General features: G+C 32.2%; 1 protein-coding gene across 1 annotated transcript; it reads right to left on the reverse strand.

Moving 5' to 3' along the window:
- Nucleotides 1–216: 216 nt before the first annotated feature.
- Nucleotides 217–22,794, reverse strand: Root (ciliary rootlet coiled-coil, rootletin). Its single transcript, XM_012366381.2, has 27 exons — nt 22,592–22,794; nt 13,519–13,611; nt 11,402–11,617; nt 11,094–11,296; nt 10,606–10,993; nt 10,371–10,526; nt 9,696–9,998; nt 9,383–9,619; nt 9,163–9,299; nt 8,922–9,082; nt 8,699–8,829; nt 8,274–8,636; nt 7,818–8,177; nt 7,508–7,700; nt 6,986–7,345; nt 6,737–6,922; nt 6,428–6,672; nt 6,150–6,365; nt 5,855–6,056; nt 5,637–5,749; nt 5,388–5,564; nt 5,208–5,315; nt 4,961–5,140; nt 4,663–4,875; nt 4,292–4,597; nt 3,808–4,194; nt 217–3,708 (listed from the first exon to the last, which is right to left on the reverse strand). The coding sequence occupies exons 1-27, from the start codon at nt 22,598–22,600 to the stop codon at nt 3,430–3,432; spliced, it is 5,922 nt and encodes a 1,973-aa protein (XP_012221804.1). The 5' UTR covers nt 22,601–22,794; the 3' UTR covers nt 217–3,429.
- Nucleotides 22,795–23,843: the final 1,049 nt, after the last annotated feature.

Here is a 23,843-nt window from a genome sequence, read left to right on the forward strand (position 1 = left end):
TATGTTTATTGCAGTCATCGAAGGGTCATGTGTTTAGGATCAAGGAGTAAAGATAAAAAAGGTTCAAAGGTTCGAATAAAAAAAGAGTAATATAAGAAACTATAAGTTGCGGCACGTAACAATTCTCGAATATTCTTACCCAGAGCCTTCATAAGAAACTCGTCCTTGCAATCTGTTGTATTGCCATTGTTACCTGAGCCCTCAACTTTTGTGGAACTCGGTGGAAGGCGTCGTACCATGTGCTCTAAAAATTGTTGTTGCGATTGTAAAAACTGTTGTTGTAGCAACCGAGACTGCTCTTGTTGCGCTTTAAGAAATTCCGTGAACAAGGTATCCATTTTGTCCGTTGAACGTTGTATGGATTTCGTGTCTTAATGCCGAACCTGGTGCCGTATCCTCGTCGCCAATTATGTTGTACTTAAGGAGGAAAGGTTCTCCGACTGAATGCTGCGTATTTCTATAAGATACTTTATTTCGTCTCTACAAGATAAGCCCGTGATTGCACAACGAGTTGACTCTCTCTCTCTCTCTGCCCTACTCTGCGTCTAACTCGCCCTGTCTCGCCCCGTCCTGCTGCACGCCCGTCTCGGAAGATGTCGCGCCTGTTCCGGCGCCAACAATCTTACTAGCCACTCTTTGCAAGTTTCATATAATCATCATGACTAAAATTTAAATACGAGATAGATTTTGCAACGCGCGTCGCATAGCGGTAAACGAACGAACTAGCGATTACCAAATATTGCTATTGCAATGTTGTTGGAATGTTGCTGTCACATTCTCATGAAATATTACAATTACAGGTTGCAATAATGTCTCAACAATATTACATTGCAACTTGCAAGATTGTAACATTGCTGCAATGTAATTGCAATGTAATTGCAATGTTCTGTGCTGTATGGGTATTGTTAAGCCTTTTAAAGTATATCTATGAGAAACATTTTACTAATATTTCTCATAGATATACTTTAAAAGGCTTAACAATATGGCATAGAAATTTGAATTTGGATTTTTGACCAAAATACTTTTGCTTGTGAGAATTAAATAATGTTCCAACAAGTAACTTTACACCACTCTCTGGTATTGGACACTGTGTCTATTTGTGTCTCTTTGCTAAAAAGCGATCAATATAATCCCTACGTGTGTATATGTGTAGACTAATAATTTTATTATAAAATTAAAGTTTTATTATAAAATTAAATTAAAGAATTTCTTATAGCGTTTTTAAGTGAACAGGTTTTGATCGACTCAAGATTAATTAATGACATCATTGCATCGTCTTCGCCAAAGATTTGAATTCATAATAAAGTAGTGATTTATTGATCTAGGATGGATAAAAATTCGTTCATTCGAAAACACTATTAAAGAACCTTATTCCGATTTTAATTTTATCTATACTACGTACGCGTATTATTTTGTGCCTCTATCATTATTATCGCGTATCATTATTTTGTTTTGTTTGCACAGATTGGTATTATTATATCGTCCTATTTATACCAAAACCATGAATGTACCAATTTTTCGATTTTTTACTGATGTCATTTTCCTATCCAATTTTGGACAAAAATTTTATGCCAGAGACGCGAATACCAGAGATACGATAGCAATAATAAATCAGTGCTTGAATAATCTAAAGAAATTACAAGAATAAAACTAGTATCTGATTTTTCGGAGCAAATTAAATATTCAAATAGCAATAACTCTACTACTACAAATTCGTGGTTTTGACATAAAGGCGACGATATTTTTTATAACAAAGACTTCTTAAAAAGGAAGAAAATGACATAGTAAAGTTGTGAAAGCGAAATACAATTGAAATGTGATAGAGATGATGAGTGATATTTAATTTCAAATATACATATAACTCAATAACATAAGTATAACAATAGTATTTTTGTTACGATTTGTGATGTTTATACATACATACATTTCTAAAAACGTATGAACGTGAATATAAATTATACAATTCAACACGAAAATACAATATATATAATTTTCCTATATAATTTCAAAAGGGCCTAAAAGCTTTTTATAAATTATTAATAATTTTAATATTTTAATAAAACAGCTCTAAAATGCACTCACAAAGTTAGAATATATTAGCGACAACGCTTAGCTCATGAATAATTAATAGCTGATATTAGAAATACAAATTTAAAAAAAAATTGATTTTTCTTAGCTATAGTTGACTAAATAATTAAAATAACTTAAAATTCTTAATAATTACTTTTTGACATTAAAATTTCTTTTATCATAAAACTTTGCATTGTAGAAGTATGCAGCATAAACAATATTTCTTTAATACTTTCGATTATCCTGTATCGTAAGCCAGACGGCTCAAGGCAGATTACATATAGTGCAGGACTGGATGTCTATATTCTTAATCGAAAAGAACAGACACAGTCCACTCTTGTCACCTATGTCTGTACTTTTAATCCTCTTCTCTATTACGACATACCGTTCTCTACACTTTGTGTTAGTAAATGGTTCAGTGGCTTTGCATCTATCTTATAATCGGAAGTGTGTCTCTACAATGCTCTTGTTTGCTGATTTTCTTTGGTCTCAGAACGAGACTAAACATAGCATTATTTTCTTACTGTTGCCGCCTACTTTATAAATACGTTTCGTTACACAACTCACAAGCATACATGCTTCAATTCTCCAATATATCTTTAATTAACGTTTATTTATGTCACGTACGAAGTAATGTATTATTATATATCTCTAAAATAAATAAATTCATTTTAAATTGATGGAAAATATGGACTAGCATGTATTCAATTTATGTCAATATTTTTCCTTAAAAGTTAAATAATAATATTTATATTAATATGTGCTTTAATAAACAAATATTATAAGATCATATAATGAGATTTTTATGTGCATTAATTGTTGAATAGTTAAATTAGTTTTCTTTAAACCCAGTAAATAAAAATTGATGTAATAAAATCAAAATTTCAAATATTACTAATTGATTCAGCTAAATATTCTTGTAAAATGCACACATTATAAAAACTTCCATATATCTCATGCATTAATAAGCTATATAAAGTATATTTGAATCGCATATAACATTAGACATTGGAAGCATAAAATTCGTATAAAAAAATTTGATAAAAATTTAATATGTCCAATGTATAGATCATATATCAAATAAAATATTATCATCAAAAGATCGGCAATCGTCTTAATCGTAAAATATCAAGAAGCGCTGTTAATTCATAGTTTATTACGGTAGATTAATGAGCTTATACGTTTTTTTTAGTGACAATTTAAATATGCAATGCTTAAGCGCGTACTAAAGAATTTTTTTATGTACGCAAGAATTGTTGCACTTTATATTCTCCAGAAATGTAATTTATAAATACTTATATAGGTACTACTTGATACTGGCAGTTTTCAAAGAAAATTCAGTCACTTGCATTATTTGCATTATTTGAATTGTGATGGAGTGCTAGATCTATATGATGGTGGAGCAGGCAAAGCTAATGATGGCGGTAAACTGGTAGTACTCGTTAAGGTAGAGTCTAATTTACGCGCTTCGTGTTCTAATAATACCGCATCAAGTGATGGATCTTGCGCTACAGTTCTTAAAGAATCGCCCAATGCTTGTCGCAACTGTTGCATTTCTCTACCGGCTCGCGTACTCCGTAAAACGTATAGTTGCCTGCGCTTTATCTCCTGATTAAGTTGCTCTCGTAACAATTGTATCTGCAAATGTACATTTTATTTATATAGATTGAACCAATATGCTATAGATATATCATGCAGATGCATGGCACATTTTTATCATAAAGGTTATTAAAGTACCTGATTTTCTAAACGCGATACTTGCTGACGATGACTTTGTTCTCTTGCTTCTAATAATTTTTCAGCTTGCAACTGTGCGGCTCTGATCCGTTCTAATTCACCGCTTCTATCTCTACTTGCATCCAATAACGAATGAGAGGAATGGATATAGGTTGATTTGATTCGTATAAGATCGGCTTCTTTCTCTGCCAATTGAGTCTCCAATTTGCGCACTTTCAATCTTAATTCTCTATTCTCATGTTCCAAGTTGTCAAGGCTGTAACTAGTGCCCAGAAGTTCTATATGTGCTTTCTCCGGACGTTCGTAACTCTTACTTCGGATAATATTGGATTTGCTCGACGCAATTTGACGCTCTAAATTACGTTTGTCAGCTTCTAACAGCTTTACCTTGAAAGATTTCACAAATATGAAAAATGTATATAATTTAAAGCCTGCAGCATTTCTGGACTCTTTCCTTGTACAGAGCATAATTGTACACACTTACCTTGTCATTAAGAGCATCTATTTTTCCTCTCATCTCGCTTCTTTCTCTTTGAGCAGTTTGCAATTGGCGCAACAACTCTTCATCTTTGATCGAAGCGCTTTCCGGCGGCCAGGTAGACAATCTTAATTGCGATTCTAAAGCCGATCGCTGCACTTCATTATTAGCTAACTCATTCTGCAGCCGTGCGTTTTGATCGATTAACGATTGATTTGTATGTTTCAAATCATACAAAGTTTGTTGGACCGTTTCCAAACGTTCAGATAATATTCTACGCTCATTTTCAGTATTCGAAAGTTGTTTCTGCAGCTGAAATACAATATATCTCAATTCAAAATGTACAAAATGTGTTTCCATTAACAATGATCTTTTACCTGTTTAAGTTTCTCGTTGTTACTTTCAGAGGAAGTAGTAATCTCCATTACATTAAGTCGCATTAAATTTATCTCGTCTTTGAGTTCACTTTCTGTAACGGATGCTTTTTCTAATGCTAGTTTTAATTGTTCTATGGTAGATTTTAAAGACCCACAGCGTTCCTCTAAACTTGTCATAGTACGGCTTTGCGTATCAAAGCGATCTTGCAATTTCTAATAAGAGAATAATAATATTAGATTATAAAATACAAATTTAAAATATAAATATAGCAGCTTATTGCAAGTGATTCCATCTTACTTGAATGTGTGCTTCTTTTTCCTGCAACATCATTTGCAATCTTTGCAAATCTCCGTCTAAAGACATCCTCTGTAATTCCATTTCTGTTGCGTGAGATTCGCTATGACGAATTTCTTTCTGAAGATTACGCTTTTCCGTTTCCAATCTATTTAATTCTTGTTTCATTTTTTCTAATTTATCCTAAATAAATCAAAGCTATATACACTGACAGATATACAAAGATATAAAAATTTTTTCTAGATTGTACCTCGTATTGAGATTTCTCTTCCGACTCGCTATTCATCTTTAATTCCAAGGTTGTAAGTTTTTCACATAATTGGTCACATTCTTCTGTCTTTTTTTGGAATGCGTCCGACTAAAAATAAATAAATATTTGTTTTATTGATAACATATACACATACGACATATAGGTATAAAAAAGGCATACCTGTGCTTGATAGCTAGTTTGTTTTTGAATGAGTTTTGCTTCCAAAGATTTCTTCTCTTCTTGAAGTGTTCGAATATTAGTCAAAAGATTGTTGACTTTTACATCTGTGTTATTTTGGTTTTCTTGTGATTCATTTAGTTGCTTTTTCAAACCACACAATTCTGTTTTGTAATCGTCCTGCAATTATTAATCGTCATAGATTTTGTCGCAATATATCGGTGCTTATACAATTGTTGGAGTTAAACATACTCGCTCGCGTTCGATTTGGGCAACTTGTTGCATAAGTGACCGTACTCCTTTTCTAACAGCTTCAGGATCGACATCCAGTACGATATCTCTGCTAGTGTCACCGTGATCTTGCGCTTGATTAAAATATGTTATATATATTCGCATGTTATATACACGATGTCGGTGATACACATTTATATTGTTGTTGCGAGTCAAAATAAGAAATTTTATTCAGTTACCACGTGCTGGACTCCACCTTCTTGAAGGACTCATCAATTTAAACGGCATGTTTACGCTTCCATCCATTTGGATACCGGCGATACGGCGTAAAGTAGAGCCTACGCTGCTGAGTTTCTGCTCCACTTCCTTCTTAGCAGTCTCTAATTGTGACAATTGAGCATCGAGGGCTCTCACCCTTCCTTCAGATCCCCCAAGACGCGCCTAATATTATAAATATATGTACCTTTAATTCTATAGAAATCTCGATGCAAAAGTTTCATTGTTGTATATCTTTGTTCTTTTTTCTCTCCACACCTTCAGCTCCTGAAGTTGTTGCGTGGCGTCGGCCAAGCAAACTTCTAAATTATGCTTCTGATCTTCCAATTTTCTCTCGCGACAACGGCCATCCTCGAGGCGCACTAACAACTCTTGTTCTCGGGCGTGCCATCTCTCATCTTCTTCATCTGCTCGTGTGCGTAGTTTTCCCAGTTCTTGTCGTGTAACTTCTAAACTGTTATCTAAATCGACAACCTGCGACAACAATTTGGTTCTTATTGATTGGATCGAGCGAAAAATCACGTATATTTTTATACCTGTTTTTTCACTTGATGTAATTGCAATTGTATTCGCTCTCTTTCTTCGATTTCGTTAGCTAATCTAGCTTGCAGTTCCTTCTCTTCGTTTTGAGCTTGAGCGTTGTTTTCGTGGCTCTTTTGCAACTCGTCCTGTGTGAAGCGGAGTTGTTGTTGCAATTGTAACGCGTCGCGTTCCATGTCGCGCATTTGTGCTTGTAAGCGCGTTCTTTCAGTGTCCATGGTCGCTTTGGCATCTTCCAATGCTAAACACAGACGATTAAAAATTGAATGATCGAATGTACGATATCTATGAAAGGAAATAATTACCGGATATCTTTTGATATGATTCTTCCAATGTTCTACCCTGTTCTCTTCTCTCGCTCTCAATTTGCTTAACATGTTCCCGTAATTCCTTGTTACTGTTATTATATTTTTCCTTTTCGTATGTCGTGTCCGCCAATTGTCTCCTTATGTCCACTAATTCTTTGCGCAGTGTTTCATTAACATTGTCAGCTGTAATTATAAGTTGTGAAATACGAGTAATATTAAATAAATTTGAAAGGAAAGTTGATTTACCATCTTTAAGTTTCCTAACAGTATCGTGTAGTTGATTTTGTAGTCCGTCTACTTTGTCCTCCGTCATGTGTAGTTGAACTTGCAATTCTTCGACTTCTCTTTGCGTGGATTCTCGTTCCTTCCAGAGTTCCTCTATTTTTAAATCAAATTTCATCTTTTCTTCGTTAGCTTTCAACTTTGTCTCGTCTAGCCTTGTTTTCAGACGGTTTAATTCATCGCGCAGTTGATTCGTATTGTTACGTTCTTGCTCGGCGCGTGCCGCAGCCTCCCTTTTAACACGTTCCAAGATGTTCTTTTCCTCTTCTAATTCACGCATAATGGTGTCAATCTTTTCTATTAAAGCCTGTTGCTCATGATGGGCTGTAACAAATTCAAATATTTTCATCGATATCATCGATTAAGTAATAATATAATCGTTTACTAATAATATCATAGAAAGAAATTAATATAATATTATATTAAAAATTAATTAAAATACAAGAAAAAAGAAAAATTAAAACTCAAACATATTTTATTACTGACCGATAAGAAGTGCTTGCTGTTTATCATTCTCTGCTCTAAGAAGCACTTCTTCGTGTTGCTTGCACAAATTTTCTATATGCTGCTGCATCTCTTCTATCCGCTGTTGCAGATGATTGATTTCTTCCGTTTTCTCTCCTTCCAGTTGTGATAAAGACTGTTGCAATCGTTTTTCTAAACTTATTCTTACTTGCTCCTTGTAAGGGGAAGAGAAAAAGAGATGGATAAAGAACAGAAACATATGTCCGCGTTAGATAGTTTTAAAGAGAGAGTATAAATAAAATTTAATTTCTATAAATAATTAAATACGTACCTTTTCGTCATTCATCTTTCTTGTATTATCTTCAGATTGTTTTTTCATATTGGATATAATTTGTTGAAATTCTGCGACTTGATCGCCACTCTGTTGTGTGAGCGACTGTTTGATATCTCGCGCATGTTTTTCACTGTTTTCTAGTTCTTTTGTTAATCGTGTTACCTGTCCTTTCAAACTTTCTTGTTTTACCAATATTTCTTTTTGCTCTTTCTCTAACTGCGTCTTCTTGACATGTGTAGCTTCCAGATTAGTTTGCGTATCAAACACTACTCCTTCCAAGATTTCTTTTTCCGTGCGCATTGATGCAAGTTGTTCTTGCAGTTTTTGAAATTCCTTCTCATTCGTTTCTAAAAGCACCTGTAAAAACGAAAATAATAAATTGTCTTATCATTTCAATAATGTCAAAGAGTATGAAACATCTGTGATATGTCAACATGTTACAATCATTCTTACTTGTTTCTCCTCATTATCTTTTACAAGATCTTTCAAGCTTCTATTTATTCGCGCGTTCATTTCGTTGGACTGTTCCAGCCTTTGCCTAAGTCTCATAAGTTCCTCATTTAATGTTTCCTTTTTTCGTGCCAATATGGACAATTGGTTACTTAAATCATTGCGTTCGCGAGTCACCTGACCTAATTCTATTTCTACCTTCTCCTTTTCTATTTCCAAGAATTTAATTTTTTCGTTCAACGTAACTTTTTCGGATTCTATGTCAAGACGAATTTGCTCCGCTTGCAACAATTCTTTTCTCAATGAATTTAAATCTCCCTGCTGATCCACACATTGATTCGCCAGCTTGTTTTTCTCATCTACCACCTACAAGAAAAATCTGTATTTAATATCAACTACAAATTATTGCTAACGATACTAGACCTTACCTTTTTTAATTCTTCTTGTAATCTCTGTTTATCTTGTTCATGATTTGAGCACATCGCTTCCATTTTTATTAAAATTTCCTGCATATCTGACTTTTCCAATAATATTCGTTCCAGTTCCAACTCGAGATCACCTAAATTGTTCATGTAAAATTTGTTCACGTAACATCTTTTGGATATCATATTGATAAATTATTGAAAAATATCTGTGAAAAAGAACACGTACCTTTGTTTTTTTCGATTTGAGAGATTAATGCGTCGGTTTCCAACTTGTGCTGTTCCAACATATCTTTGGCAAGATAAGCTTTATTTAAATCTTCTCGCAGCGTTAAGAGCTCCTCTCTCATTTTACTACATTTATCCTCCTCTGATCTTAAACTTAATTCTCTGAAAATTAATTTTTTGAAAGGTAAAATTACGAAATTTTGAAACAAATTATAATATAACATAGCTGTAAACTTATTTACTTTAAATCAACATCCTCTGATACTCTACTAAGTTCGTTTTGCAAATACATTTTTTCATCTTCCAGATTGTCGCATAATTTTTGCAATTTATTATTTGTCTTTTGAAGTTTTTCGCAATTACTTTTAAGTGCCTCTATCTATAAATATTAAAATATATCAATTAACACTATTATATGTAACAATAATCAAGTAAAAAAATTTATTTATATCAACATCTTACCGTATTATTAAGTTCTACTTTATTCTTATCCAAAGCATTTTTTTCCAATTTTACAGTGTCAAGAGCTTTCTGCAACATCTCTTTCTCTTGACTCAACTGTGTACATTGGGAATGACATGAATCCAACTGAGAAATCAGTTCTGTAACTTTTGTATTCAGCATCTGAGCGTTTGTTTCGGTGGTATCGCATTGCTTGCGCATTGTCAAAAGTTGTTCCTTATTCGTTTGCAATTTTACCTATAACGCAAAGTTGGTAAGTAACTAATGTATACAATGCCAATTTTTTTTCTCGCAAGATATGTACACGTTATACCTGTAACTCGCGTATAGTTAATTGATACTTTTGTAGAGCTGCTCGTACTGCACTTATAGTGCTTTCAGCGAATGCTGGCATGGTGCTACTTCTCGCGCTTCTCTTCGGCGATCTTTGCGGAATTGGTCCACTGGATGATAAATGAATATGCGTAGATGTTTGTTTGGCATCGGTATCCCGACATTCGGCGTCTTGAATTACAGTATGCGCGATATCTCTCAATGCAGACTCTAACACTTCGATATCTTCTTGCATTCGCTCAGTTTGTGTCACTACGGCTTCGGAAACGCTACATCGTTCTTCCTGTATAAATCAGAAAATATAAAATATGTATTGATATTTTTTCTCTCTCTTCCTTTCTTTCCAATAATTCCTATCAGTACATAATGATTCTCCATATGTGAGAACAATGTACTAAACTTTTCGTACACTTTAAGTATCTCGAACCAAAGATCGGTGTACAACTTAACTGTCTCACGTAGACTAATAAATTAATTTCTCTAAGAAAAATTAAATAATTTCGCACTAACATCCCGCGACGGCTCTCAATGCCTTTCTATTATATTATTTGATAGTTATCATATATGAGCCTTTCCATTATATGTATTATTTGTGTTTTAAATATATATTGATTCAGTCAAAATTAAATTTAAAATAGGATAAACAGATATTTACTAAATTGCGGATTTCTCGAATAAGCTGATCTATCCGATCGTCTTTCGTACGTATTTCATGTTGATCAGCAGCATGCTGCTGCTTGAGTGTCGCAATTTCTGTTTTCAGGATAGTCGTAGCATGTTCTTCCTCCTGTTGTTGCATTCTATGGGACGGCTGAAAATAAAGTCCAAATATATATACATAACGAAATGGAAACAACTATTAGTAAAACATAATTATATAATAGTTTTACTGTCGATTGAGCCGCTGTAGTGGCTTGCAGTTTCATAGTAAAATTTGTACTATTGCACGCCGATGTCATTTCATTAGATGACGAAATAATTTCGTTCCGCAATTTAGACAAATCTCTCTCCGTAGCAGATTTCATTTCCGCAAACAATCTCTTAACGGACACAACATCGCGCCATAGGTTCAGTAATCTGTTATGCTCTGAGATGTAATATTCATTGAATGCTTGTTCCTCATCCTTCCACTCGTCTTCCTTGATAACCAATTCTTCTCGTAAAACGTCCCAATCGTTACTCAGCTTCTGCAAGTCATTAGTCAATGCTTCATTCGTTTGATGAGATTCCTCCAGCTGATCTTTCAGAGTTGCATTTAGTTGCAAGAGTTCTTCATATCTGCGTCAGGAAAGAAGTATGTTTAAAATATAACACAATTCTATATATTTATTAAGTTAAGTGGTGTCAAATACTAATTTTTTTTTGCACTTCTACGTACTTTCGTCGTTCCTCTCCAAGTTTTTTCAAGGCTGTGTCCAAATCATGTATTTGCTCCTCACGTATGTCTCGAAGTGTTTGATGGGCAGTTTCCAACACAGAAGTAGAAGACACTGTTGCTGGTCTAGTAGTATCGCAAACTATTGGAACTGTTTCTGCCATTTGATTCTCCAGTTCTGAACATCTCTGTTTATACTGCAAAACCTGAAATATTGTTTAATTATTATTGGTGATCATCAATAAGCTTATAATTTACTTTCTATGGAATATGTATATATTGTTTTTTATTTATTAAAATACAATATTTGCCTTAGCTTGTAAGCGTGAGACCAGAGCAGCTTGATGTTGCTGAGCCTGTCGATATGTGTCCAAACGTCTTTTATAACTTGCGGCTTCCTCTTCCAGACGATGACGGAGTTCATAATTTTGTCTAACTAAAGCATCTGGCGACAAACTTTCATCACTATTTTGTTCCTCTACCGCACCCCCACTACGTGTAGTATCCATCTTAGTTCCTCGTTCGGTCTATAAATGCATAATATATTTTGCATAATTTTCTAATATACTTCACAGCTCTTTGATCATGTTTTAACTTTATTTAATTAAATATTTTATATTTATATAATGACATTAAGCTCCATTTATTTATTTTTCAATTTGACATATTACTTTAAAAGAAAAGAACAAGAATATATATGCACAAAAGAACGTAGTTCTTACAAATAATTTGTATTATAAACTTTTATTGTATATATTCTTAAAGAAAAATTACACAATAATTACATGATAATTCTTTTAAAACATTTTTACAAAATTAATAATAATAATAATAATTATTATTATTATTAAGAAGAAGAGAGATTACAAATATTACATCAACAAATAATACAAATATGTAATAAATATAGAGGATAGTACAATAAATCGAAAATCGTGCATCTCTTTAAACTTAGGTTAAGATTTTGTTTTTATTTACATATGAGTTGCCATGGCAATGAAACGTCACATTCATTGGCGTAGCGAATTGTTTCTGTGTGAAAATTGCGTAGATGGATTATATTTTAGAACATAAAATTTTTTAATTTGCATACAAATGTAGAATTTTATTTTAACTTAATTTCAATGTTTAATATAAAATATAATTTTAACTTGCAAAAAGTATACATTATGCGGATATATTATTCCATCAATATATTCAGTTATCAACGTTTGAATACATTTTTAGTATATCGATGTTTATAACAATAATGTTGGGACTTATAATTATATAATAGTAAAAGCAGTAAAATTTAATTACATATAAATATTTTGTGTGCTTGAGTATAGAATAACAAGATAAATATAAGTCTATGCCGTGACCCACACGGAACAAAAACCTCTAATGGATATCCACTAGATGTCCATCATGGAGATTCGAAACCTCTATTAGATGTCTATGTAATCTCCTATAGATGTCTACTAGACATCCACATTCCGTATTACATACCTCCATTCGACATCCATTAAATATATTCATAGATATCATATGGAGCAATCATAGATGTTCTATAGATATTTCATAGAGCTTTGATGGAATGTAGTTTCAATTCGTCATTAATAAAATTATTTGGAAGTAAAGTCACAAATATGATTGCGAGATAGTCTTGTTTATGTAGATGTTAACAGAATGTCACGACTATGAGACAGTCGAGAACATGCCTATACAGCACAAAATATCCTACATATCCTTAGGACATCTTGGGGAGATCTCGATATCCTCAGAACATCCTTGGGACACCGAAATATCCTCGATGTCCTGAGGATATCCTGAGGATGTTTTGTGCTGTATGGGTGGTGACATTCTGTTAACACCTACATAAACAAGACTACCTCGCAATCACATTTGTGACTTTACTTCCAAATAATTTTATTAATGACAAATTGAAACCACAATCTTTCTACTAAACAGATTTGTAACGTTAGCACTGAAGATGGCTGAATGATCAGCCGAAACGTTTGACATCGACGATGCACTAACGATATTCGTTACTATGGATACTGATACTTCTATCAAACATCGATAACAGATGTCTAATAGACATTTATGATGGATTTATATCGTCATTTATCATAGAAATAATATGGATTTCTAATAGAAACTTATCTAATATCCATTATAGAGATAGATGTGGTATGGAGTTATGGAGATTATATGGACGTCCATTGGATATTATGTTCCGTGTGGGGAATTATGTTAAAAACTTTTTTATGTGATGAAAAATATATCAATTATTATCAATTATTAAAAAAATATATCAATATTGCAAAAAACATACCTAAAATAAAATTATGGAGTATTTCAAGATGCGAAAAAATTTAAATTTTACTAGTTTCTATATATAGTATCATTGATACGTGTGTTTATATAACGCGTTTAATTTTTTTACCTCTTTGGCTTTGCTGGAAGCTCTGAGAAACGGTGGTCGCCGCCTTTCCATTTGTCCTCGTGCCGATAATTGAAAAGCTCCTTTCGAAACTGGCTGCAACACATAATTTAAATTAATTTGAGCAATATAATATTTTATTTGTATTATAAACTCTTATCTTATCTTTTTAAATAAAACTTATTCCATATGTATATAGTATTCAAACAATTTATTTTTTAGCATTTCTAAATGTTGATTTTGAATTTTTATATCGGACTTTCTATATATAGAATGTATTTTTAATTTTATGATATTGATATTTTTCTCTGATTTCCAATGTGTGAGATGTTTTTATATTTATCATCTCAATTAGTCCACAAAGAATAATCTGTTTTTTGTTTAAGATAATTTGCAAGCAAATTAAAACCAATTAAATGGTCAAATAACACTGTTCTGTTTGATTCAAGTTCTTTTCTTCTTTTTTTTGTAGATTCTTATCAGTATAATAGTTGAACCCGTGACCGTTGACAAGGCGTTCATGGTTATGATAGGTCAGCTTGATTGTTGATTATGGCATGAAGACGGTCTTTGCGTGATACCAAAATATACCGTTATCACGATATGAAGACGAAACAAATTGGCAAAATAGAAGTTCTAAACACTCTTCTTGTTTAATATTTGTCGTTGTATCTAATTTTGCTCATACCATGTTCGAGTAGAACGCGTAGTGGTAAAATAATATTCAGATAGACATGCTTTTACTCTTTACGCGCACTTGCCGAATGAGATCGTAAATAAATAATTTTTAAAAATATAAATTAAGTAACTTTTTTTATGAAAAGATAATAATGCTGGTTTCGGATATACAGATATATTGTTGGAATGTGTTAATGCATTGCATTTGCCGAAACGGACGTGTGGTTTATCTCGCGGTAGTTATTAGTTCAGGTGCAGAATTCTCATGGGGTGATGGTAACTGCATACAATCGCTGAAGCGTGCCGCAAAACTACATACGTCAGAAATCTACTCGTAGAATCGCATTTGGACAGGTTCATCCTTCGTGCCGTCTTCGACAGCATTGTTTTAGAATAATCAGTGAATAATGGTCTTCTACAGATATTCTAAATATTAATTGAGTTGAAAAAAGCAGTAGTGTCTGTAAGCAGTAGTGTACATTAAATAAATTTTGCACCAATCATCGCGCAATATTTATCACAAAGAACGCCATAAATTTGAATGGTTGTTGGAGAAAAAGAGTTTCTTTGTTAAACTATTTGACATACAACTAGCAATGAAAGCGACACTTTGATAACCAGGTCTTTGAATGCTTCAGCGGAAAATATGATTTACAATGAGCAGGCAAAATTTGTCAAACGATAGAGCAGAATTCATTCACAAGTGGAAGTTCTTTGGCATTCAAATTATAGCGTGTCGCCGGTTCACGCGGCGCGTTTAAGTCATCGTGACAATTTCCAGTTATATAGAAAGTCTTTATACGGAAGTCAAGCGAGTATTCGGCAATAATATCTTGGCGAACCAGGTTGAGCATATATCGATTGGTGCCATTCAGTGCCTGGCAGTGACCCGAGCTTCTTCTATTTCCATTCGCTCAAATGTTAGATACTAGATATTTCCTCTTTGTAGGGAGAGGGCAGAAATTAGACGCAGACTCGTCGTGTTTGAGTTAAACACTTTGCTCGAAGAAGGGCTTTTAACTTTCTAGGGAGAATCCCAGAAAATCGATAGAAACAGAATCAGTCGTTTAAATTGTCTTTTCTTTCCATTTGTGCAATTTTTAAAACGATCTAATTCTGGTAGCAGTCGAATTGAATCATCGAGTTCTGAAAGTTAAAGAATAACATAGACTCTGTTCGTTTTAAATGCACTCGCGAAAAAAATAATTTGCTCTCTGGCAAACAAAAAATAATATAATACAACTTGCTAAAATAAATTGTTCAATATGATCTATGCCCTCATTTTACGTGACTTGAACATATTTTCCATTCTCGTTGCTTAAATAAAATTTGAAAACATTGTATTGATGCGCTGAGAAAAATGTTCTGTTTGATTCAACAAACCGTCCGTTCAATTTTGGACGAAAGACAGATTCTGGTTGAATCTACCAGAATTCCTATTAATGCAAGATTCTGGAAGATTCAACCGGAATCTGGTAGATTCAGCAATCATATAGAAATACACCGGAAATAAACACACTGGAATGTGTGGTGATCTTTCGATTGCGATCAGTCTGAACGAGGTGCAGTCAGTTCTGAGATTTCGAAATATTTTTTGTGGAAGTTTTTCTTTATTTTAAGATTCAGTATCATGAACGCATGCACATGAACAACAAATTGATTTTTGTCTGTGAAGATATGTTCACACCGCTCACGTATAAGAACATGTTGGAACGTGTTTATTATTACGAGTATGTGAATTTTCTGTATATGTCAGAAATTTTATGAATAACATTTTTACACATTTTTAGAAATTTAATAAATCATTTCTTTTATAATACATTTTTTATTAATTTATAATACAATTTTTTAAATTTATAACACATTTACTTTTAATATATTTTTTATTAACTTATAATACAATTTTTAAACGATGTCAAAGTGGCAAATAAAAAGTTTACAAATAACATTGTAACGCATTTTCAGAAATTATATAACTACTTTTTTAAAAACATACTTTTTATTAATTTATAACAGTTTTTAAACAATGTTAAAATGGCAATGAGAACCAAAGCGTAATTGTTGAGGTGCAAGGATTAGCTTATTAATTATTGTGGGTAATATAATGTTTCAGCCACAATTTCGGGCCTTCTTCTGTTTAACAACTAAACAAAAAGGTAGAAGAAAAGAAGGAACGGTTGTTGGAATGCGACAACCTTTTAGTACGTCTGCATCCTTTTATACATATAATAACGAACGCCGTTAATTCTTTATGTTAATATTGTAGTCAGAATCCGCGTTTTTTTTTTCTCCTTTCCATTTGGCTTTAAACTGAAGAAGGCCCGAAATTGTGACTAAAACGTTTTATTACTCATAATAATTTATCTTACAAAAAAATATTACACATCTTATTAAGAACTTAGATAGCATAAAAAATGTAATTGAGCATCAAATAAGTACTACCTCGAGATGTAAAATATGCAATTATACGAATGTACAAGTTCATTCAAATTATATTTTATTGCTTCCATTATCTGAAAAATATAAAAAGTTACTTAATCTTCAAGAGCGAATAGAATATAATTTTTTACGTTAAAATGCATTAATTTATATAATAATGGTACTGATTCTATATTTAAAAAAAACTGATTAAACAGTAACAAGAGATATTTTTATCTTTCAATTATTCTTATTTAAAATTATTAATATAAAATTGATTAAAATTGCAAATTTAAATATTAAAGCTATACCTGCGGCAAAGATATTAGTACGAATATATGTATAAAGTTATTAGTGCAATTTTTCATCATGGTAAAAATATAATTGATAAACATTATACAAATGTGATGTGCGTGTTAAAGGCACAGATTGGATTTTAATAGATAATTTGAAAGCAGAGAAATGCAGTTGATTTCGAAATTTTAAAATGTATACATATTTTTCGCAGAACGAATATAATGCAATTAATATTCAATGTGCAATGTTAAAGAAAAATGTAAATGTTTTATTTATGAAAACAATACATGTTAACTGCATTGTTACAAATTGTAATTGTGTTATATTATATTTTAATATTTTTTGTTCACATTCCATCTTTTCATAAGAATTTAAATATTTCTAACTTCTTTTATAATTTCGACAAAAAGCAGTAAGATCACATAAAAAGATTTTACAAAGGTAAAAAGAAATACGCCAAGTACATAAGAAAATATCCAAATTTATATCAAGAAAGATTTCATATAAAAAATAAATATGAAATGCAATTAGCCAAATAGATACTTGTGTATCATAAACTTTATAATGAACACTAAACGATTTAGAGTTCTTTTGAGTTGTATAATAATACAGAATTAAAAGATTTACGTTGAATTATATACAAAAATTTAACTAGAAACATATTTACAGCTCTTTCCTATGCTTAAGACTAAAGTGTAAATATAAATTCATATAATTCGTAATTTTGTGTTTAACTGTTCAAACGTGAAATTTTATTTGTCATCGCAAATTTATATTATTAACAACAATTTCGCTGCAATAACAAAATGCGTTTGTTAGAAATAAATTGTTTTGTTGCAAAAGCAAATTAATATGTTCGAATAAATGTATTCAGCAAAATATATCTATTCTGCTACGAAAATAGATTTAAAATTAATTAATAGCAAAATTTTTTCGCTGTCTTATCTAATATAGCAACGATGATTTTGTTGCGATAGCAAAATTCTTTTTTTCCGTATTTTTAGTACTTATTTTTTTTGTTTTTTCTTCCTCTAAAGTCTAAAATGTATCTATATCATTTTAAATGCAAGAAATGCAGTTAAAGCGAACAAAGTTGTAGCATCGACGCTAAGAAATTATTATTTTATCTATAAAATGGTTTATTTTTGAATACTAAACAAATTTTTGTACATCTTGTTTTTTAGAATAATTTTTTATAAGAATTTCTTTTTAGAATAATTGTTTATAAGAAAGAAAACAGCATTTTTTAAATCTTTTTATGCCCAAAATTATGCGATAAGAAATGAAATATGCAAATACTTTTGCTATTCATTGAAACATTAAACCTGCTCAATCGCTACTTGTTGTTATTTATTAAAGCGTGTGAAATTAGCGTATGTATTATGCGGCATGTTCATAGTTTAACATTGGACTTTGCGATCGACTATAATTTCAGATATAAAATTGTATTAGTCAGAAGTGACAAATGGGGTGCGGAAATGTCAAACTAGAAATCTACATTTCGATATCAATAGCGACCCAGACTTGAAGTGTCTTCATTTATTACGCATCGCACGATAGCATATCTCGTAGGCAATACCATATTTCACACAAGAGACATATAAAAATATTGACTTTTAAATCTGTCACTCGCGGTCCTCATGCTAATTGATAGTCGTGTTGGAAGGTCGTTTCAACGCGTACACAAATTCCAACGTATTTTTCCACCGTGGAATTTCTTTCGTCACAAAGCCCGCTGAGAACAGCGATCGAGTCTGTATCTGAACGAGTTTTTGTAGACTATGGCCACTTCGTGGGTCAATAAGACTGTATCGCTTTTTCTCTCTTTCTCTCAGCTCTCTCTTACTTCGTCCCATGAGCCATAGATAAATCCGTCGTGGAGAATCCGTGGATTTTTAATGAATTGTTAAGGAATCCATGTACGCGTCTGTATTTTTTTGCCGATAGGACAAAGTCGAGAATGCGATACCGTTCATTCTGAGAAACTTCATGCAAAAGGATAGTAAAATCTTCTTTACAGAAATCATATAGTCTGTTGCGTAAAATTTATGATATATCGATATATCGATATAAACACAAAGAGAAGAAATATGTAATAAGAAATGAACGACTTATTTGCAATCATTAACAAGATTTCCGTTTCGATGCGTGGATATTTGTAATTATGTGGTTCCGTAAGAGATACTCCTATCTTTGTTTTTATTTTATCATATAAAAATTGGATCCATTTAATAGATGTAGGATATCTCGAAGAAATAATTCTTCAGTCTATGTTGTGTTTTAATTTTAACATTCCCTTTGCGAGAGAGTTTTTAATTCTTTTAATTCTACAAATCTCTTTGTAGAAATCTGAAAGAAAATATTTCTATATTATTGTTTCACAAGCTTTAGTAAAATCAATTATTATGAATATACAGAATGAAAAACTGGCCTTGAAATAATTAATCTGTAACTATTATCTAATGATATTTCTCGACCACACATGTTATCATCTATTGAAGGAAAAATTGTAAGAATTATGAAAGATTATGCAAAGTGGCTATGCAGCATATTGAATTTATCGCGCGCAAAATATCATCTAGTTGCATGCTCGTTTTTAATAATGTTTTCATAATAAGTTCTTTTGGATTTCTCGATAATATTTCAAAACACATTCAACTTCGATTTTTATCAAGCACGTCACAATAAATTTTGTTTATTTAAACAAAAATGTAATTCGCGATTAACTTGCAAATCTTAACGTTGTTACACTATTGACACCATTTCGCAATTTCTAATGCGAAATCTAGAGAGAATACAGAAAAGAACTGTCTCTCATATGCGGAAATTATCCATGGCCAATGTCCAATGATTAACATTCAAAGTCTAAAGCGTTAAAATGTTATTACGAAAACTACATTAATTAATCGTATCCAAACAAGATCGCGAGAAATTCAAAGTAACAAACAGGCATGTGAATTACATAACATTACAGAATGTTCGATTAAATCTATTCACGTTAATATGTTGTAAATGTGTAGACTTAGACAAAAAATGAAAAAAGCCCTTTCAGTAAGGTTACTTGAAGACGATTTTCTGCGTGACGATACCATACCCTCCCCTACTATTTTGACAAAAGTGCCGAGCGCTCATCAACGTTTATAGAAATCGATACTTCCGAATCTCGGAGGCAATCTTTAAAAATTAATTGCTGTCGTAATATTCAAGATAAATCCATAAAATCATAGGACATTGGATTCATCTTTCCGAGATTTATCGATTGGTGTTATATTTGTCGAAGGTTTTTATTTAGAAAATTTGACCTTCTTTCACCCTTCAAAACCTAGTAGGGTAGGATATGATATCATCACGCAGAAAATCGTCTTCAAGTAACACCAAGTTTTTTTTATTTTTTGTGCAAGTCTACGCATTTCCGAGATATTAGCGTGGATAGATTAAATCAAACACTATATATATAGAGAGAGATTTTTTATTTATTTCACTTTAATGTTGATCAAAACGTTGCATCAGCACAGTTTGATATGATTATATAACGATGAACATTGGTCGCAGTGATTTGTAGACCGCAGCGTTTTTGGGATTATGCAACATACGAATACATGATAATATTTTTTTGCAATTCATGTTAAGCGCATCCTGCTGTATAAAAGTCTATGTTATTCTTATCGCAAAAACACTTATAATGAGAGATGATTAATTGGAGTTTGTGAGATGAGGAATCGATGTTACAAAAGGAAGTGTAGCTCTTTATGTATTGTCGTATCGATCGAACTTTACGGTGGTGAATGTGTCAGTACAATATGCGCCGCGCGTTAAAACGCGCACCAGGTTGCGTTTCATTTTAACATACGTATGTAAGTACGCAACTCTTCCGGCATACGTCGCGCTACCTTGCCACCGCCATGAAATATGGGTTGAAATTTTGCGAATCGTCAATGACTGTCACGCAAGTGCAAAATAATCACATATGCCTATTTGTCGAATAAAAAATTATTTTACCTAAAAGGTTCAATTTGTAAACCTTTAATTTTGAGATTTATTTGTCCAATCAAAGATGTATTGTTAAAACGTATTGAAAATCATATGATTACTTTTGGCCTTAAATATGAGCGCGGGTCAAAGTTTATTTTTGTTAAAACGAGTACATAGATAAGAATGCGATTTTACGAATTTGTATGCGTGGTCAAAATCGACAAAGTATTTTCTAAAAACTTTTGTTTTTATTTCATCTATAGTGCATGATCGGAAGCATATGTACTGTCATGAACATGTGACTGGTGTTGCGACGAGGTTGCGACACGTGACAGAATGAGTCCCAAAAGTTCATGAATAGATTATTATGATTTCACGTCGACACCCTCGCAACGAATGCGTCATAGTCTGTGAAACTGTCCAGTGGTCAGTCACGAGTACTTATGATTATAAAAGTTACTACGGGATACGTAGATTGATAGAAAAAATTTATTGCATTGTTTGTAAAATTAAATAAAATTAGATATCAAACTTTTTTTATTAATCGAAGTAGTCATCGTATAAATTTTTTAATTTTTTGTATATATATAGTTCCCTTTTCAAAAACTCTCCAAAGTGTTCAATGAAAATAGGATTAAATAGAAAATTATTAAATAGAATAATTAGAAAACGACAAACTTCTTATACATATTAATGTAATACTAGAAATGCGAGAAATACTATATTCTTTTTTTATATTTATTATTTTTTGTTGTACAAAAATAGAAATTATTTTAATAATTAATGATTTTGTTACATGATAAATAGTTATATGTTTATAATTGCGAAAGAAGAGAGTATAAATAAACTTTTATAATTAATTAGTTGGTACGTTTATCAGCCGTATCATGTGAGAACTACTAGTAGTAATAGGATCTCTTCTTCGTACCACGAATGTTTCTGCAGTTAGAGATAATGGAAGGAGTCAATCAACTCTCGTTGGCGTGGAACTAGTTAATCAATGTTACTAATGATTTCATTTCTACAGAGAGGGGGGAGAGAGAGAGAGAGAGAGAGAGAGAGAGAGAGAGAGAGAGAGAGAGAGAGAGAGAGAGAGAGAGAGAGAGAGAGAGAGAGAGAGAGAGAGAGAGAGAGAGAGAGAGAGAGAGAGAGAGAGAGAGAGAGAGAGAGAGAGAGAGAGAGAGAGGGGGAGTGTTAGCTGAAGCTCGAGGAATTAACTCCTTATTTGAAAATTTTGTCGATCAATCACGAGATAATAGCAGTGATACGCAATTAAACATCGAGAATCGATGTTTTGTCTTTGAATTAAGAAATCTAATTGAAAATACAAAAATTTAAGATTAAGATTATAGAATATAAGATTAAGTACTCGTATTCTTGAATCATATTCAAGATATTTATGCGTCACAGGTGTATGCGTAATGCTCCGTTCGTAAAAACATTTAATTAATATAACTTATTAGAATAAATTGTTTGATAATACTAGTCAAATTTATTGATCTAACAATATCTTACCATATAATACATTTTGAATACCACATAATAAAACCATCTTTACACAATATTATTTCTATAATTGAAATATAAATTAATAATCCATTTTATTTATTTTATAAAAAAAATCCATTTATTTTATAAAATAAATCATGAATCATTATTTTAATAATAAAACAAAATAAATAAATAAATAAAAGATATTAGTACAACTCACCCGCGGCATTTTTAAAGCTTGTCCCGATCTTCGGATTGGCGTGGCGAGAGCTTATCTGTAAGGGCCGGTAAATGCGAGTATTATCCTTGGAGATGGAGGAGAATGGTTTGGCGGCGATACGGTTTCCTCAGGGCTTCTCAACGGCGCAGCCCGACGATAGCCCGGGGGTGCGGTCGCTTGCGTTCGCCACGAACGGTCGGTCTTTACTAAAACGCCGTCGACATCAGCGTCGCGACGCTTCTGCCCGCTGCTTATTCCCGGGGGTGGCGGAATCGCGTGCTGCAGCGCCCACGGACGCGTTCCCTATGCGCCATAAGTCAACGGGGGCGAGGGAGTGCTTTACACGAGGGTGTCCCAGCACACATCCCCGCGATGGCAGGCAATATTTGCAAATGCAAACATTCGCTACGCCGCATAACGTGAAACGATTTTCAAACTAGGATCAATTTGTTTAATTTGGGTTGTGTATTAACTTCACGATTATTATGTAACTGTTATATCATTTCATGCACTTTAATTGGATGTTTGAACATTTCAAACAAGTTTGAGATTTCGTATATATCGGGCATTGTGTATAATGACTGGTAATGAATGGTAAAAAGTAATAATCTGAATGTTTTTTAAATAAGTACACTATGTATAACGTATTATACGCATGTAAAGAAACTTGAGAAAATTTTGAAATTTAAACAATAATTTTTTGTATAACATTTGACATTGAAATATCTTATAAAAATTTTTTAATTGTTAAAAATGTAAGCAAAACACACGATAATAATTTTAGGTGAATACATAAACTGCAACAACTTTGATTCAAGTGTTAATAATATTTAATTATAATATACACTTTTATGAAAATATGTCATTTTTTGCATTTATATAACCTAAAATACATCTATAATCTAAAATGTACACATAATTAACACTAACTGATATAATAATAATTTATATAACTTACGAAAAATATTATGTTTGATTTATATAATAGAATTGTATATTTACATATTATCGACATAATAAAAAATAGATTTAAATATTTAATCGCATGCTACTCATAAAACTTATATTACTCAAGAGTGAATTCAATTTCCCCGAGGCTTACGGAATAGATATCGAAACTATCTTCGCGTATCCCGGCAAATAATGAACAAAAAATCCTGCCGCCTTTCGAATTCCGCTCGACATGCTCGCTCGCTAGCCGATCAAAAACTTTCTTTTCGTGTAATTGCCTGAAGGAACGGCGGATATCGTT

The sequence above is a fragment of the Linepithema humile genome, chromosome 2 (assembly GCF_040581485.1).
Source record: "Linepithema humile isolate Giens D197 chromosome 2, Lhum_UNIL_v1.0, whole genome shotgun sequence".
In the NCBI taxonomy this organism is placed as follows: Eukaryota; Metazoa; Arthropoda; class Insecta; order Hymenoptera; family Formicidae; genus Linepithema; species Linepithema humile.